Below are 17,320 nucleotides of genomic sequence, written 5' to 3' on the forward strand. Positions count from 1 at the left end.
CATATTCATTACCTCACATAGTTTACTTTTATCCATTTCTAAATATGTACTTCAGAAGTGTTAAGTGTATTCACACATTGTGCAAGAATAATTTTTCAACAGAACTCAAATGGAACTTAATGTTTTGATGATGAGTGCAGTCATGCTGAAGCAATGACTTTATATTTATTCTACTTTATTGTTCTTTCTCCAGAGTTTGTATCGATTTGAAGGCACTGGTTTTGCAAACATTCCTCAACTTATAGATCATCACTATACAACAAAACAGGTCATCACTAAGAAATCAGGTGTAGTGCTGCTGAATCCTATTCCTAAGGTAGGTGCATATATATACATATATATATATATACACACACTTTTTTTGTTTGTTTTTAAAGAATTCTTTGTGAGTTAACATTTTCCACATTAAATAAAGTTCCTAGATTATTTATACAAGTTTGGAAATAAAAGGGCTTTGTGATTACTAGTCATACAAGTAGAATTGAAGCATTTTCCTTGGTTTTATTAAGATGGGTTGCCTTTTTATTCAATGTTTGCTAGGCTACAAATGGCCTAGCTTTTTTTACTCCCAGTTTTTTTTTGAAAGATTTGAGACTTGACTTTATTAGGTTCAGTCTTTGAAAATGTTCAGTTCATAAAATATTCTAAGATATAAATAAAAGAAAATGTCCAAAAATCATGAGTAAATCAGAATTTTAATTTTGGGCATTAAGTTTATAATGTATATTTATAATATATAAGACATTGGAACTTTTAAAACTAATTTACTCTTCTCAAAGACAGTAAGTTATCACTTGTCTATGTGAAGCCTGGTAGCTGAATTAAGAGATTGTTCTAGGTCATTTTGACCTCTGAAATCTATCACAGGGCACACTACTTTCATGGATTTAAGAGATTTGTGAGGTAAGGAATGAGGAAGGTTTGTGCATTTAAGACCTGTGGGGTCTGGACCAAAGTAGTACGGTGGAGCTGGTCAGCTTCTAAGTACTTCCGATGTTCCAGGAAGTGGGTTGGGGTTGGCAAGAGCCCTTTCCTTTGGGTGCTGTCTACTAGGAAGAACAGTGTGGAAATAAGGACGTGATAAACCTGGAAGGCTAATCTTTTCTAATTTGATTGTTATATATGAAGCAGAGGAAGGAGAGAGGGAAAATATCATGTATGTCTTCGGCCGCACGTACCATCCACTGAGCTACACCAGCCAGGGCTTAAGGGTAACTTTTAATATGAACTAAGTGTTACTCCCAAGAATTCAAGTGTATAATCCAGACTGAGCTAAGGAAATATAGAAGACAATTGTTATACTTTCGTTTGGTAGTCTGGAACAGAATGTTCATATTTGTCCTTGGATGTCATTACTCAGTCTTCACTTGCAGGCTGAGTTTAAAAATTCGTCTCACGGAAGAATGACAGTTGCTAAACACTAATTCTGTGGCTAAGGCATTGACTGTCTTGCATGGTCTAGAATTATGCATTAGTATTTATAATTTGTTAGTATTTTACATTTTCATTGCAGAATACCCTCCCTTTGTCACATTTTTTCATTGCAGAATACCCTATAAAAATTCTTGTTTAGTCTGGACTAGTTTGTCACATTTTTTCTCTAGTTAAAAAAAAGTCTATCAGTGTGTTCTCTTCCATCAGTGAGTAGCAGCTAATGCCTTGGGAAATTTTAGTTAAGGTAATGTATTCCCGTGGTTTCATTTACGATTTTTACATCAGTCACTTGCACATTTATATTTCTAGTTCAAATTTACGTATTTCCCAAAACTAATATTTTTCAGCTTTTCACCTAAAACTGAGTTTATCACCTTTAACTCCAAAATGTGTTCTTCCTTTCTCAGTAAGTGGTATCAACAAATACCCAACTGATCAAACCATAAATGTAGGCGACAACTTTGACATTTTTTCTTCACCACCACCCTCCCTCCAGTACTTTAAGTGCCAGGAGTTTTGTATACTTGTGTGCATGTGAAAGTATGAATTTCAATTCCTGTATATCTCAGTATGAAATAAAATTCAGTGTAGTGAAGATACTTTTTGCCATGTTAACAAGTGGGTCTTTATAGATACTGGTTTCCTGTTTCACACACCAACCAAACATTTGCATTGTCTACTTGCCTAGCCAGGTCTAATTTGAGAGACCAAAGCCATAATAGAGGCACATAAAAATGAAGATCCGGTCTTGAGTGGGAATATATGACTTCAAATAAAGTTGCATCTCTCACTATATAACATTTTCATGACATGAGTTGAGTTAAATGGAGTAGATTCTCTGGATTGTTTCACAGCCAGTGATTCTCTTTTTTCTAAATGCCCAGTTCTGGCTGTGGAGCTGATTATCTCGTCATGTTATAGTACTGGCTGTGAAAATGACTGTAAACTAAAAGCTATAGAAGATTAAGGCACTATGTATGATTGTTTTATGAGGTGGAAATTTAAAGTTTATACAGCTATTAACCTGATCTAAAGTACTGATATTTGAAATATGCAAATCATTATCTCTGTTGTAAATATTGTTGTGCACTTGATTTAAAGAATCCTGTTACTCTTTCACAAAGCAGAGGTTGTGAAAGTTAGATAATTTTCAATTATGAGCAGAGTACAAACTGATATGGATTTTATTATGGTCATATTATCTGTTATGTATCTTCCTTTGTGAAGTCATTTGTACTCTTATAATTGGAATCTGTTTCTTGATTTAATTTGTGTAAGAAGTTAATGTCTTTGACCATAATATGTGCTGTAAAACATCAAATTTTCATCTTGCCAGACTTCATTTGTAGCCTTCATAAAGAATGCTATTTTGGCCTCAATATAATTTCTGTTTATAGCAACTTACTTCTAAGACTCTTTTCATTTATTTCTTCCTTATCCATAAAAATATAAATATATCATCCTAATGCCTAACTGGAAGACACAGCGGCAAAAGTAGTCTATTTCTTATCTTTAGAGGTATAGGTGACTAGATAGTCTAGAGCTAGAGAAATAATTTAACTTTCTCATGGTAATAAAGCCAGTGGTGCCCAAGACACTCATCTCTTACCCTCCACTGGCTGCTTTCTCCCATACTGTCTCCCAAGGTCTGTGTAAATGAAAGGTATTGTTATAAACAGGGGTGACTGATCACCCATAATCCTCATCCTTATATTAGCAACATGTAGGATATGCACATGACCTGTTCTTTACTTGGTTTAGTTTCTGTTCAAATGTTACTCCATCAGACAAGCCTTTTCTATCATGCGTGCAGTGATACTTCACCTCTTATATTCCCTCTTTCCTTTTTTTCATTTCCCTCTGTTGTTTACCTGACATTATATTATATATTTTAGTTGTCTGTGTCCTCCAAGTAAAATGTAAGTTTTATAAGGACCAGAATTACACTTCACAATTAGTGCAGCCTTATCCCAGTACCTAGAACATTGTTGACTCATGGTAGCTGTTCAGCAAATATTTTTTCACAAATTGGACTCATTGAGCAATTGCTATAAGCCAGGTACTTGCTGAGCTTTTTGTATGCATCATTTCATTTAATCCTTATATACTCCTATGAAGTATTCCTATTAATCCAATACAATGTTATTGTTATTAACACCATACACCATTACAAATGAGGGGCTGAAGCTTAATATGACAGATGACCTGCACAAGATAAGACAACCAATAGGATTCAGAGCTAAGGTTTGAGCTCATGTTCTTAACCACTGTCTGTCCAGATTGTAGAGTCTAGTCTTTAGAGACCAGAATAAACTTTCTTTTAAGGAACATGGATGTGGGTTCAAGGGAAATGAAGTGTCCTTGATTCCATAAAATGTTAAATGGAAAAAGATTTTAACATATCAAAAACTGTACTATAAGATTTTATAAAAGGAAAATCATTAAACAGTAATATTGTGTTGGAGATCTGGGATTTTGGGTAAAATGTAAGACTTCATAAAACATACCTAGGTTATATTTTAGGTTAGAAAGACATCTCACTCACCTTTAACATTTAATAATTAACATTTGATCTAGTTCAACTTTAACATTTAATGATTAACATTTAATGATTAAATCATGCCTTGATAGGTTATTTGACTTGTTACATTTAATATTTCTTCAGATTTAGCTGTTTTTTTAAAAGAAATTTCTTTCTGAATGGAAATTAAAGTTCATGATTAAATTCAGGGGAGTTAGGCAGTGAGCCATTGAGCTGAATCTTAGACAAAGGGTTTGCCTGCCCGCTTGAATCAAGTACCTGGCTTCTTATCAGAATTTGGTGTAGGTTACCAGAATATTAGAAGCAGATTTTTCTAGAGGAGAGTAAATCTTTCTGTGGCTGAAATTACTAGCTAGTAGTAAGGAGACAGGTGAGTGGCAACAGCATTCATGATCAAACACATGTACATAAAACCTAAGAGGAAAGCTATACTTTTCATTAGGTACTCTGTTTATGTATTTTAGTTTAACATCTCTTAAAGACTGTTTTACTTTATACTGAGGAATTGCTTCTCCCAATTTTACTGTTTAATGATTTTCCTTTTATAGAAGTTCCTGTTACAATTTTTGATGTTTAAGTCCTTTTTGATTTAACATTCAGTTAACATGTTTTTAACATGTTAATTCATTTAACATGTTTTCCTTAAATCTACATCCATGTGCCTACTTCCTTAAAATTATTTAACTAAATTATTAAAATAATTTAAAATTATCATGAAAAGGTGGTTGATAATAAATATATATGATTTAGTATTTATTTCTTTAGCAAATGTTTACTTAACACCCACTCTGTGCTAGGCAGTGTTCTGTATTACAGCAGAGCGCAGTACATGCTGTGAAATGACACAGGTCAGGGAGGTAATGACCTGAGCCTGATGACAAGGGTGGGGGGTTTTGTGATGTGTGCATAGGGGAGAGCTGCTTTCTTAAAACATTGTGATCACAGAAGGTCTCCTAATGAATTTTGAGGGGAAATATGAACCAGACCAAGGAATTTCTGTGTGGTTATATGCAGTGCTAATCTCAAAGTACTTGTCAGTCAGTACAACATGAATACTACTCTATGAAAACAGATGCCAGCTTTAAGCTGGTAGAGCCATAGTGGTGTTTGGTGGCTAAATATTCTCCACGAGTGTCCGGGGAATGTTTTTTGGTATAAATGAGGAACTGCAGGGGCCAGGGTGGTAGAAACAGATGTAGAAGGACAGAGTGATGGTAGGTGAGCACAGATTTAGGTTAATTTAACAACTACTGTATTTTGTCTCACAAGGTTCATTGTTTATTGTATGATTTAAGAAATTCATTTGAGTAGAAACTCAGCATAAAATTTTGCAAGTTTTTATAGTGGGTTTCTTAAAAAGATTTGTGTTTAATACTGTTAGTGAATATCATGGGAATACGTTTTTTTTTTCAAAGAACCTTTTTTCCCAATTCATTGTGTGTGTATGTCTCTGTGTGTGTTTCAGCCCCTCAGCCATACCACCAAGCAATTAACAATTTTGACAAACTCTACCTGTAATGAGAGTGTGATCTCACAGGTTAAAGGCTCAGCCCCACAAAACTTCCTCCCCTCCACACCAAGTTTAGAGGCCAATGGCTTGCCCAGGTTGTCACCTGTGCTTCTGACCAAATGGTTTATAAATTGGGAGTTTCCTTGACCCCTTCCCTGGGATTGATTAATTTTCTCACAGAGCTCAGAGGAACATTTACTTCTGGATGTTCGGTTTATTATAAAAGGAAAAATCTCAGAACAGTGAGGTGGAAGAGAGGCATGGGGCAAAGTATGTGGGAAGGAGCATGGAGCTTTCTGTTCTGTCTAGGCATGCCACCGCCCCTGATCTCCATTCCTGCCTTCACCCACCAGGAAGCTCTCTGAAGCCAGCAATTTTGGGTTTCTATGTAATATCTTTGAAATATGTAGTTTAATTTCATGGCCACAGTTTATTAAATCATTGACCATTGGCTATTGAACTCAATCTCCAGCCTTTCTCCCCACCTCAGAGTTCAGGGGGTGGGACTGAAAGGTCCACCTCTCTAATCACAATTGGCTGCCCTGATAACCAGCCTTCATCCTTATGTCACCTTCCAGCTTTCCAAAAGTCATCCCAGTCTTGTTAGGAAAGATGCCTTTATAACTCTAAGCAGTTAGGAATTTTCAAGCATTTTAGGAGCTGTGCTAGAAAAGAGGTCTAAAACCAAACATAATTTCTTACTGTATCACAATATTGCACTCATTAAAAATTTTGGAGGCATCTAGCTAACTGTGTTTTGCAGTTAATCCTCATAATGAGGTCATTTGTATCAGATTTTTAAAAAGTGCTGTGTGTTTAAAATTTGTAGCTAAGAGTGAATCTTTTCTGTCTCTTGAAAATGAGATAGATATTATGTCCAATTAGATTATGAGTGAGGGAAATGTACAGTTTGGAAAACAGTTTTGGTGTAGAATAGCTACATTCTGATTGCCTCTCTTAGATCAGTTATTAGGTCTGTTGAGAGTGGAAGAGCACAAAAAATTACCAATGTTCTCCTCAGGACTCTCATCAAGAATATATAAATCTTCATGTTGACCTCTACTGTGAGCAAAGAGACTTCAATTTTAAATGCCGGTTTTTAGCACTACCAACCACATAATCTGGGACAAGTCAACCAGCTTCTTAAAGTCATATTCAGCTAACAATAACCCCACATAGTTGTTGTAAACATCATGTGAGAAAATCTCTGTGGTTATGTTTTGGAAACTGTAAAATACCATATATTTTTTTATTTAAAAAGTTTTTAATTGGACAGGTGAATCAGAATAGAAGGCAAATTTGGAAGATTGTAAATTGTGAAAAAAAAACATTTATTGAGTGTATAGTGTATTGATAACACTCTATGTGTATTATTTTATAAAATCTTTTCAACAACTATGAATTGAATATCATTTTTACCCCCATTATTAGGTGAGGAAATTCAGATTATAATTTACCCCAAATTACACTTCTTATAAATTTCAGAGTTGAAATTTGAAATGTATTCTATTTTCTTTCTTTTTATTATAATCCCAGCTAGTGTAAATTATGATGTGTAGTCTCAGTAATGTCAGTAGTTCAACAACTACACTTTTTTCTCTGAACTCCAGTATTCTACCACTAGGATATAACAGTGAACTTGACAGTTGTGGTCCTGTCCTTTATGAAACTTACAGAATTTAGTTTAGCAGGAACTATATAACATATTTTGCCACAGGAAAGATACGGAATTTTGAACATTTAGCCTTCATTTAGTGTAGTCTGAGAAGTCAAAGTAAACTTGGATTTTAGGCTTGATCCATTTAGTAAAGTAGAAGAACCTTGTCATAATACATACATAACTTATAGACTGCCTTTCAGTTTTTAGCTTAGTCTTTATTAGCAATTAATTGTTAATCTAAAAGCAGAAGGTAAAAATGACAGGCAACAAGAATTTATTTGAGAGCCAAAGAACAGGTATTAGGGAAGCACTCATTGAGGCAGAAACTCAAATAGTGTTTCAATTAAGCAGTGACAGCAAGGTTTTTATGAGAAAGGAGAAGGGGATAATTACATGAATAGAAGGAAGGAGTATCTATAGGTGTTAATAAGTAAGGAAAGGAATTTCTAAAATGTGCAAATAAGCTGAGTTATGTTTTAGCTATATATGGTGATGGTAATTTTAAAGGATGTCTTTAAACTTTAGTCCAGTAGTCAGAATATCTGCTTTCCTGTTAGCTTGGTAAACAGTTGTTTAGAATACAATGTTGGTTTGGCCCAGTCCAAAGGTTATTTTGCCCATTTAAAATATCTCAAGGATTTGAGGATTAGGATAGAAAGGCATTTTCTCTGCCCTGGTAGCCCTGACTCTGTTTTGGAGTGGCTCCATTTACATTATTTTTCAGTCAATGTTATACTAAAAAAATTAATAGACCTTGGAGACCACTAATGTTCCTCAATTGTTCTCTTTAGTATATTTCATCAATAAGCCTACCTGAAACTTTCTTAAATATCATGACATTTTTAGTCTGAAGAGCCAGGTTTTTTGGTAGTATGTTCTATGTGTTTCTTATTTACCCTATAAATATTTGAGGGATAAGAGAAATAGGAAGATAAGACTCAAGAGGTTAAAAGAGTAAGGTATTGGAACATTTTAATGCAGGTTAAAGGACAGGATTTGGCATTTATATCAGAAACATTGCCTGAAGTATGTTTCTACATCATTTTATAGTATTTATAAAATCTTCTATGCATGGAGTCAGGAACCATGCTAAAATATACAAGAAAATGTATAAGAGGATTTCTGAAATCCTCTATGACAGGTTTGAGAATGGTTGCATAAGTTAGCATTTCTTCCTTGTTCCTGTTGGAAACCATAGCAAGGCAAACAACAACACTTCTAATTTCCTTAAACTACATTTTTCATAAAATTAGAAGCCATATGTAATTTGCAGACTTCAAAGTACGTGTTGAGATAGCAAAAAGGACTTTAGCCTCTTGAGTCAACCCTGTGCACACAGTTTGCAGTGTGTGAGCCAAAAAGTGTCCCTGCTCTCTAGTACTTGCATCTCTTTACTTTAAAGATGCCTAAGGAAGTGCACCATGGAGAGGAGGAGGTGGAGACTTTTGCCTTCCAGCCAAAAATTGCCCAACTCATATCTCTCATCATCAATACCTTCTACTCTAACAGGGAAATTTTCCTTTGGGAGTTGATCAGTAATGCTTCTAATGCTTTGGACAAGATATGCTATTAAAGCCTGACTGACCCTTCCAAGTTGGACAGTGGTAAAGAACTGAAAATAGATATCATCCCTAATCCCCAGGAACACACTTTGGCTCTGATAGACACAGGATTGGCATGACCAAAGCTGATCTCTGGGAAATAATTTGGGAACCATTGCCAAGTGTGGTACAAAAGCATTTATGGAAGCTCTTAAGGCTGGTGCAGACATCTCCATGATTGAACAATCTGGTGTTGGCCTTTATTCTGCGTACCTGGTGGCAGAGAAAGTAGTAGTGATCACAAAGCACGATGATGAGCAGTATGCCTGGGAGTCTTCTGTTGAGAGTTCCTTCACTGTGGGAGCTGACCCTGGTGATGAGCCCATTGGCTTGGGCACCAGAGTGATTCTTCGCCTTAAAGAAGACCAGACAGAGTAATTAGAGGAGAGGCAGGTTAAGAAGTGATGAAGAAGCACTGACAGTTCATAGGTTATCCCATTACCCTTTATTTGGAGAAGGAACAAGAGAAAGAAATCAATGATGATGAAGTAGAGGAAGAGAAGGGAGAGAAACAAGAGGAAGATAAAGATGATGAGGAGAAACTCGAGACTGAAGATGTGGGCTCAGATGAAGAGGATGATAGTACTAAGGATAAGAAAAAGAAAAAGTTTAAGGAGAACTGTATCGCAAAGAACTGAACAAGACCAAGCCCATTTGTACCAGAAACCCTGATGACATCACCTAGGAGGAGTATGGAGAGTTCTATAAGAGCCTTACCAATGATTGGGAAGACCACTTGGCAGCCAAGCATTTCTCTGTAGAAGGTCAGTTGGAATTCACGGCATGGCTATTCATTCCCTGTTGGGTTCCTTTTGACCTCTTTGAAAACAAGAAGAACAGCATCAAACTGTATGTCCACTGTGTGTTCACCATGGACAGCTGTGATGAATTGATATCAGAGTACCTCAACTTCATCCATGGTTGACTCTGAGGACCTTCCCCTGAACATTTCCCAAGATATGCTCCAGCAGAGCAAAATCTTGAAAGTCATCTGTAAAAAAATTGTTAAGAAGTGCCTTGAGCTCTTCTCTGAGCTGGTGGAAGACAAGGAGAACTATGAGAAATTCTATGAGACGTTTTCTAAAATCTTAAAGCTTAGAATCCATGAGGACTCAACTAATCGGTGATGCCTTTCTGAGTTTCTGCACTATCACACTTCCCAGTCTGGGGATGAAATGACTTCCCTTTCAGAGTATGTCTCTTGCATGAAGAAGACCCAGAAGTCCATCTATTACATCTCCGGTGAGAGCAAAGAGCAGGTTGCCAACTCTGCTTTTGTGGAGAGAGTACAGAAGCAGGGCTTTGAGGTAGTATACATGACAGAGCCCATGGATGAGTACTGTGTACAGCAGCTCAAGGAGTTTGATGGGAAAAGCTTGGTCTCAGTTACCAAGGAGGGCCTGGAGCTACCTGATAGTGAAGAGGAGAAAAAAATGGAATAGAGCAAGGCCAAGTTTGAGAATCTCTACAAATTCATGAAAGAGATCTTGGATAAGGAGGTTGAGAAGGTGACTATTTCCAATAGGCTCATGTCTTCATCCTGCTGTATTGTAACTAGCATTTACTGCTGGACAGCTAATATGGAGCATATCGTGAAAGACAGGCACTTCATGATAACTCTACAATGGGCTACATGATGGCCAAAGAGCATCTGGAGATCAACTCTGACCACCCCACTGTGGAGACTCTGGCAGAAGGAAGAGGCAGACCAGAATGACAAGGCTATCAAGGACCTTGTGGTATTGCTGTTTGAAACTGTGCTGCTCTCTTCTGGCTTCTCACTTGAGGATCCCCAGACCCACTCCAACCACATCTATTGTGTGATCAAGCTAGGCCTAGGGATTGATGAAAATGAAACGATAACAGAAGAACTCAGTGCTGCTGTTTCTGATGAGATCCTGCCTCTTGAGAGTAATGAAGATGCCTCTTGCATAGAAGAAGTAGATTAGGAGTTTCTACCTGCAGACCTTGTGTCCTCTGTGTAGTGTTTTTATGGCTTCCCCAGCAGCCCTGACTGGTCCTAGACCACCTGGTTTCCTCTGCTGTTCAGTGGATTTTTCTCTTGTCTTTGCTTAAGGCAGGTTTTGAGGGCCTCAAGACTTCTGTTTTCATTTGACATTGGATTTAGATGCTGTTGTGTATTTTTTTTATTCTAAAATTAAAGTATGCAAAATAAAGGGGGGAAAAGCACCTTACATTAAGGGGCAGAAGTTGTGTAGCACAAAGTTAAGAGAAGGTATGGTCAAAGAACCCACCTCCAGTAGATCTTACTAAGCTTCAGCAGGTATATTAGTTGAAAATGAGGATGTCACCCCAAAGTTCAAGGCTATATTCCTTGCTTGTGTCAATGCATGTGGGAAATGAGTGAGGGAATAAAAATGTGTACACAACTCAAGTGATATAGCCAAAGCTGCACTTGAAGAAAACTCAGAACCTTAAATACTAGTACCATTAAAACAAAAAGAATGAAATAAGTAAGTTAAGTGTTCAACTCAGAAAGTCGTGATAAAGCAAACACACAAATAAAAGGAAAGCAGAATAAATGAATTATAAAGATAAAAGCATAAAGGAAGGTATTTGAAAAGGGAAAAAGGAGAAGCTCAGTTCCACAGCTCAAATGGGCACAGCTACATAGCCAAGAGGAGGCATAAAATTTGCTCCCTTTCTGCTGGCTCAGCTGGTGCCACCACTGAGGTTAGACTGTCTTGACATGTTATTCTAAGGCTTGGTGGCCTAGCCCTGCTGACCTTGCTCCTGCTGTGAGTACAGGTGGCTGCACCCAACCTAAACTGGCAGTACTTACCTATGAGGGGTCCTAGAGTTAGGGACTCTAGCAGATACTTGTGGTGTAACTCTGGGGAAGAGGCCACATGCTCCCCATTGACTGCCTGACCATGCTGCCCCCAAGTAGGGGATGCACTAGCCCAATACTCACAACCCAGTCTCCTTGTTTTACCAAGTGTTTGCCATGTGGAAAGGGCAGTGGGGGGTGGCCAGCTTGGGCATACGCTACAGTCTTTCTTCAATAGATTCTGGAGGGAGTTCAGGCAACCTCCGGGTCACAGAGTAGCCAACAGGTAGACACTGACCTCAGAGAGCCTTAAACCTTTTATTGATCTGCCCCCAGCTCACAGCTGCAGGAAGGCAAACCCCGTATACAGCTTGACACCTCCCCCATACACCAATGCCCAGTAGACAGAGCCACAATCAGTAAATAGCCACATAAGTCCAGACAGGTAGCCCAAGGCAAGTTACATATAACATCTGACACTGACCTGCACCAGAACATTGTCCCAATGGGCCCAGAACCAGTACAACCAGTGGTGGGCTTCAAATCTTACCAGAGCTTGACCTATCTAGCCACACAAATGGCACAGCCAAAGTGGGACTCTGGTTGGCAACAGACCTTCTGGGAACAACTCTGCCATGGATGGCAGCCCTGAACTGTGATTCATACACAGTGATTGGAGGCCTGTCCTTCTAGTTAGCCGGTCTGAGGGTTAACTGCACCCAGAAACAGGCCAAAAGAATTCAAGACTCAACTACAACAGAGAGGGATACATAACCCAGCCACACACAAAAAAGTTATCTCTGGAGCATCTAGCTCATGTGATACAGAAGATTGTGCCACTGAAACCCACAGGCACCTATGTCAGAAAGCCCTCATTATGAGCATATCTCCTAATAAACAGAGTTAAACATAAAAAGGCAGAAAAATGGGGAGACCAGGAAATATGTCCCAAATGAAAGAACCAGAGAAATCCCTGAAAGAATTAAATGGAATGGAAGAAACCAAGATATAAGATACAGAGTTTGAAACAGTGGTTATAAGGATGCTCAAGGACTTTAGAGGAAGAATGGGTGATCTCAGTGAGAACTTAGATAGTAAGCATTAAAAAGAACATAGAAACTATAAAAAAGAACCAGTCAGAAATGAAGATTACAATATCTGAAATAAAAAACACACTAGAATGAATCAACAGCAGGTTAGAGGAATCAGAGGACCGATTCGGTCATTTAGAGGACAAGGTAACAAAAAGCACCCAAGCAGAGCAACAAAAGGAAAAGAGAATTTTTTTTTTAAAAAAGAGAAAAGTCTAAGGGGCCTCTGGGACAACATCAAGCCTAACATCCACATGATAGGAGTACCTGAAGGAGAAGTGAGTGAACAAGGGATCTAGAACATGTTTGAAGAAATAATGGCTGAAAACTCCCCTAATATGATGAAGAAAAAAGTCACACAAGTTCAGAAAGTACATACAGTCCCTAACAAGATGAACCATGAAGGCCCATACCAAGACTCATCATAATTAAAATGGCAAAGGTAAAAGACAAAGAGAGAATTTTAAAAACAGCAAGAGAAAGACAGTTACCTATAAGGGAGCTCCCATAAAGCTATCAGGTGATTTCTCAACAGAATCACTTTAGACTAGAAGGGTTAGCATGACATATTCAAACTGCTGAAAAGCAAGGATCTTCAACCAAGATGACATTAACTAGCAAGAATAGCATTTACAATTGAAGGCAAAATAAAGAGCTTCCCAGACAACAAAAGGCTAAAGGAGTTCTTTGTCACCAAACCAGCACTGCAAGAAATGTTAAAGTGTCTTTTTCAGGAGAAGAAAGAAGAAAACAGAGAGAGGAACATAGGTATAAAGAACAAAATGGCAATAAATAAGTACCTATCAGTAATAACTTTAAATATAAATGAATTAAATGCTCCTATCAAAAGCCATAGGGTAGCTGAATGGGTAGCTAAGTCATCCTTGATGGATGACTTAAGAGCACACATGCCCACACAGTGTGTGTTGCAAGATTTCAGAAGAGGGACAAATGGCTTGGAAATGTGTAATAGAGGATGATGAACTTGAAGTAGTTTTTGAGGATAGGCAGAAAGCACAGGAAAATTATTTGGGGTTATGGTAAGGGAATAATCTAAAACAGGGGAATTTCAAGACTTGTTTTAAGGAAGGGAAGGTCAGTTTGACAGAAGCAGATGATTTAGAAAGATGAGTAATCTGAAAAGTTTAGGTAAAAGTCAGATATTTGAGATGCTTTTAATACCAGGATTAGGATTTATCTATGGACAGTGCCATTTTACTGCAGGTTTATAAGTAAAGGGTGAATATGCACTGAACACATGAAAGGTACAGTTGGTGGTGCCACCTACCTTACTAAAATATTGAGGCCTATCCAGCCTTTTAATTGCTTAAAGAAATTCATTTATTGGCACATTTAAAAATCAAGTCAAGTTTCATTTTACTGTGTTTCACAAAGAACTTGTGTAGGCATAGCCAAATTATACTAAAGTGAAGAAATGCTACCGTAGAAATAGAAACAAATTACCAATAGCAGAGAAAAATAAGTAATGGCGAACATTTAATATCAGTAAATAAAATAAAAATATAAGCTCTTAAAGACCTGTAATAATTTCTGTATTAAGTTTGAAATTTAGGTGTAAACCATTGTAGAGAAAGAGTCAATTTTTTAATGAGAGAAGAGGAAAGATATTAATTTATTTAAAGCAGTTATTGGTTTTACTACCAATAAGTTTTAAGGGAAATTGCTTTTGAGATTTTTCATATAACAATGTCCTTAAGTAGCATTTCTACAAAAGTTTAGGAACATCATTTGTTGCTTTTAGTGTCCTTGAATAATAGTCAAAGGCATGGTATTAAAATTCAGCTTAATAGAGAATATTCTGTGTCAGCGTTTTTTTCTATTTTTAATTTATGCTGCATAGAGTATTAAATCCAGATTTATGATCAAAATGTTAATAAAATTAGCATTAAATGCATTAGAAAGTTTACATATATACCAAAATACCAAAACATATACCCATGACATTTACAAATATTTCATCTTAATCATGAACATGAATAATTTAACATTAGCAAAGTTGGTAGAAGATGCACATACTGGGTGAAGTAATACCTTAAACCTGGGATGGTGTGTTGTTGAAGTTGTTTTTATTCACACTTTGACCTTGTGGGAAAGAAAGTTCACAATATGTTGCCAGTATTACATTTTATTTTATATTGTAAATTGTCAATTCTAGATAATTTAATAGAAGGTCACCATCTCTTCTAATGTTTTATTTATCAAATTATGAAGTTAAGACACTGAGAATGTTTTTAACGTTATAAAATCTCCAGAGTAATGGAGTCAACTGTGCTTGAATGACAATGAAAAAATTTTTTAAATCTCCAGAATAAAATAGTGAAATCTAGAAAGCAAGAAAAATTTTTACCAACAAAAAGAGAAAGGCATTCTGACACAGAATACTCTTAATGTTGGTACTTCTACATTCAAGCAGGAGAAATGTGGTAAGGCGGGAAGAGAAGAGGTGATGAGGTGTGTAAGTGAGGAGAGTTAATGAGAACTATGACTGGGAGAGAAGGTACCTGTTCTACCTCCCTGCTGAGTTAGTCTTTTTAGTCACAGAACCCCTCTTTCCTATACCCACCCTCCTCCCTCTGCTCCACACCCTGCAACCCACAAACACTTCTGAGGTAGAAAACCCCTGATGAGTATGGGTAATTTCTATTTTTATTATTACTCAACTTTATTTAATACAGATGTTCATAAAGTATTCCTTAAAAGTGTCCTCTTCCTCTGGGCTCACATTGAACTCTGAAGTCATATAGTACTTTATCAGTCTGCTATTATTGTTAGTTTTCTATGTCCAACATTCCCATTAGATAATAAACTCCTTGAGAATAATAAGGATATTTTTCTCATTTTTACATATCATAATGTCTAATTCACAATTCAGTAAATATTTGCTGTTCGAGAAGATCTGGACATTTATATATTTGAAAAAATGTGATAACCAAGACTTTAATATTTTTTAGAACAATGTAGAAATTTTAGCTTTTAATGTTTCCAAAGTTGGGCATGGTTTAAATTTATTAATGAGATCCCTTTAGAAATAAGATATATTTTGTTTCAGTTCCAAGTGTACAATAATTTATTTTTTATATTTTGATTTTCTTTTATTATTTTATATGAGAAAATAGTGTTTCATGTAGTTATCATGCTCCTACAAACTTCATAAATATTTTTAAGTACATATTGAAAATATTTTTGGTGCACTCTTTTTTAGCATATCTTTATTTCATACTACTGGGAACTATATTTGATTGGTTCCATAAAATTAATCTGACACCTTGACAAGATTGCTCTCTGATGTTAACATTAAAGTTGAAGCCATCTTATGTAATACTTAATATTCTTTATTTATTTGTAAGTTATTGCCCTGTATTAAACCATTTTAAGAGTGAAAATGAAACAAGAACAGAACAGGCATTGCTTGCTTGTTTTCACTTTTTGAAAGAGCCATTTATCTTTCTTGACCATATTAACTAAATTAGTGTTCACCTTCTGCAACATTGTCCTTGAAGGGAACAATTTAATTATGCCACAAAGATTTGTCCCACATCCTACTTTACATAGACTAAATTTGCATGCTAAGAATTTTAGTGATATTGAAATTACAGTATATAAATGAGAAAGACCAAGGACATTAGAAAGGTATCTTCCAGGGATTCTTTTAAAAATAGAAAGCCTCTTTCACATATAAGCCTTACAGAAAATGAAACTTTAAGTTCTTTCCTGTTATTTAGGTAACAAATGATGTACACTAAAACTAGACCAAATACGAAGTCATAAAACAGAAATCCCCGTACAGAGAAATTATAATCTTGTGGATACCCTTGACTCTTGTCTGATGACTATTTAATGAGAAATTAAATAACGGTCAGCAGCAATCTATTGTTATAACTTGTTGTATGTCTCTTAATAATAAAGGGCCCTCATGTTTCAGTCATGGCTCTCACTGTTATGTGGTCTCACCACACAAGATATTTTCTAATGGACTGAAGAGGTGTGATTTTACCAATGCTTTCTAGTAATGCTGTGTTCTCTTTTACATAATAAATCTATATCTTTTTTTTTGTCCCTAGAATTACTTTATTTGGAAACAATTTTTTAATGTCCATAATACTGAACTGTGAGTAAATAGAGTGTTTTTAATCTTTTCTAGAAATTTTAACTTTTAAAAGACTCCTTCACTCCTATTGAATGTGCAGTTTCTAGAAAATAGCCAGTATTCATATGAAATATATAGGTCAAAATTTTGTAGGAATTTATAAGTTTTAAGCATTCTCTGTCTCTTCAGTTGACATTCAATAAATATATATTAAGTGCCTATTATATAATAGAAACTGTATTCAGTACTAATGCTACAATGATGACTATGATAATCTTTGTTCCAAAAGAAATTAGAGTCTGTTTGGGAAAACAGACAGGTCAATAGCAATCCTGACTGAGGAGATAAACCCTATTCTAGAGGAAATTTTTGGTGTTTTAGAGGACATAAGTAAGGCTTGTCACCTGGACAATTCAGGGAAGGCTTCCAAGAGTTGTGAAGGATTACTGGGGTATACTGGTGAAGGGCCTGACAGAGTACAGTGTTTCAGAGAAGGAGCTGTATCTAATCTTGGGATGAGAAATTCTGTGGTGCACTTGAGGGATTTAAGGATTCCCATGTATATACCTGTAATGGAGAATAT

At 36.3% G+C, this 17,320-nt stretch overlaps 1 protein-coding gene and 1 pseudogene across 6 annotated transcripts in view; both read left to right on the top strand.

Annotated features, from left to right (window-relative positions):
• The window catches only part of FER (FER tyrosine kinase), a 411,880-nt gene that overhangs the window by 207,760 nt on the left and 186,800 nt on the right, over window positions 1-17,320 (top strand). For 5 of the 6 annotated variants that reach the window (XM_037138612.2, XM_037138614.2, XM_037138615.2 and 2 more), the window contains one exon: window positions 194-316. In XM_037138612.2, coding sequence (XP_036994507.1) covers window positions 194-316 — 123 coding nt within the window. Of the gene's footprint in view, window positions 1-193; window positions 317-17,320 lie in introns of those variants that run through there. The other variant, XM_037138616.2, reaches the window with a different exon arrangement.
• LOC119044336 (heat shock protein HSP 90-beta-like) lies at window positions 8,507-10,759 on the top strand (annotated as a pseudogene).

The sequence above is a fragment of the Artibeus jamaicensis genome, unplaced genomic scaffold (assembly GCF_021234435.1).
Source record: "Artibeus jamaicensis isolate MK-2021 breed Jamaican fruit bat unplaced genomic scaffold, CSHL_Jam_final contig_402, whole genome shotgun sequence".
NCBI lineage: Eukaryota > Metazoa > Chordata > Mammalia > Chiroptera > Phyllostomidae > Artibeus > Artibeus jamaicensis.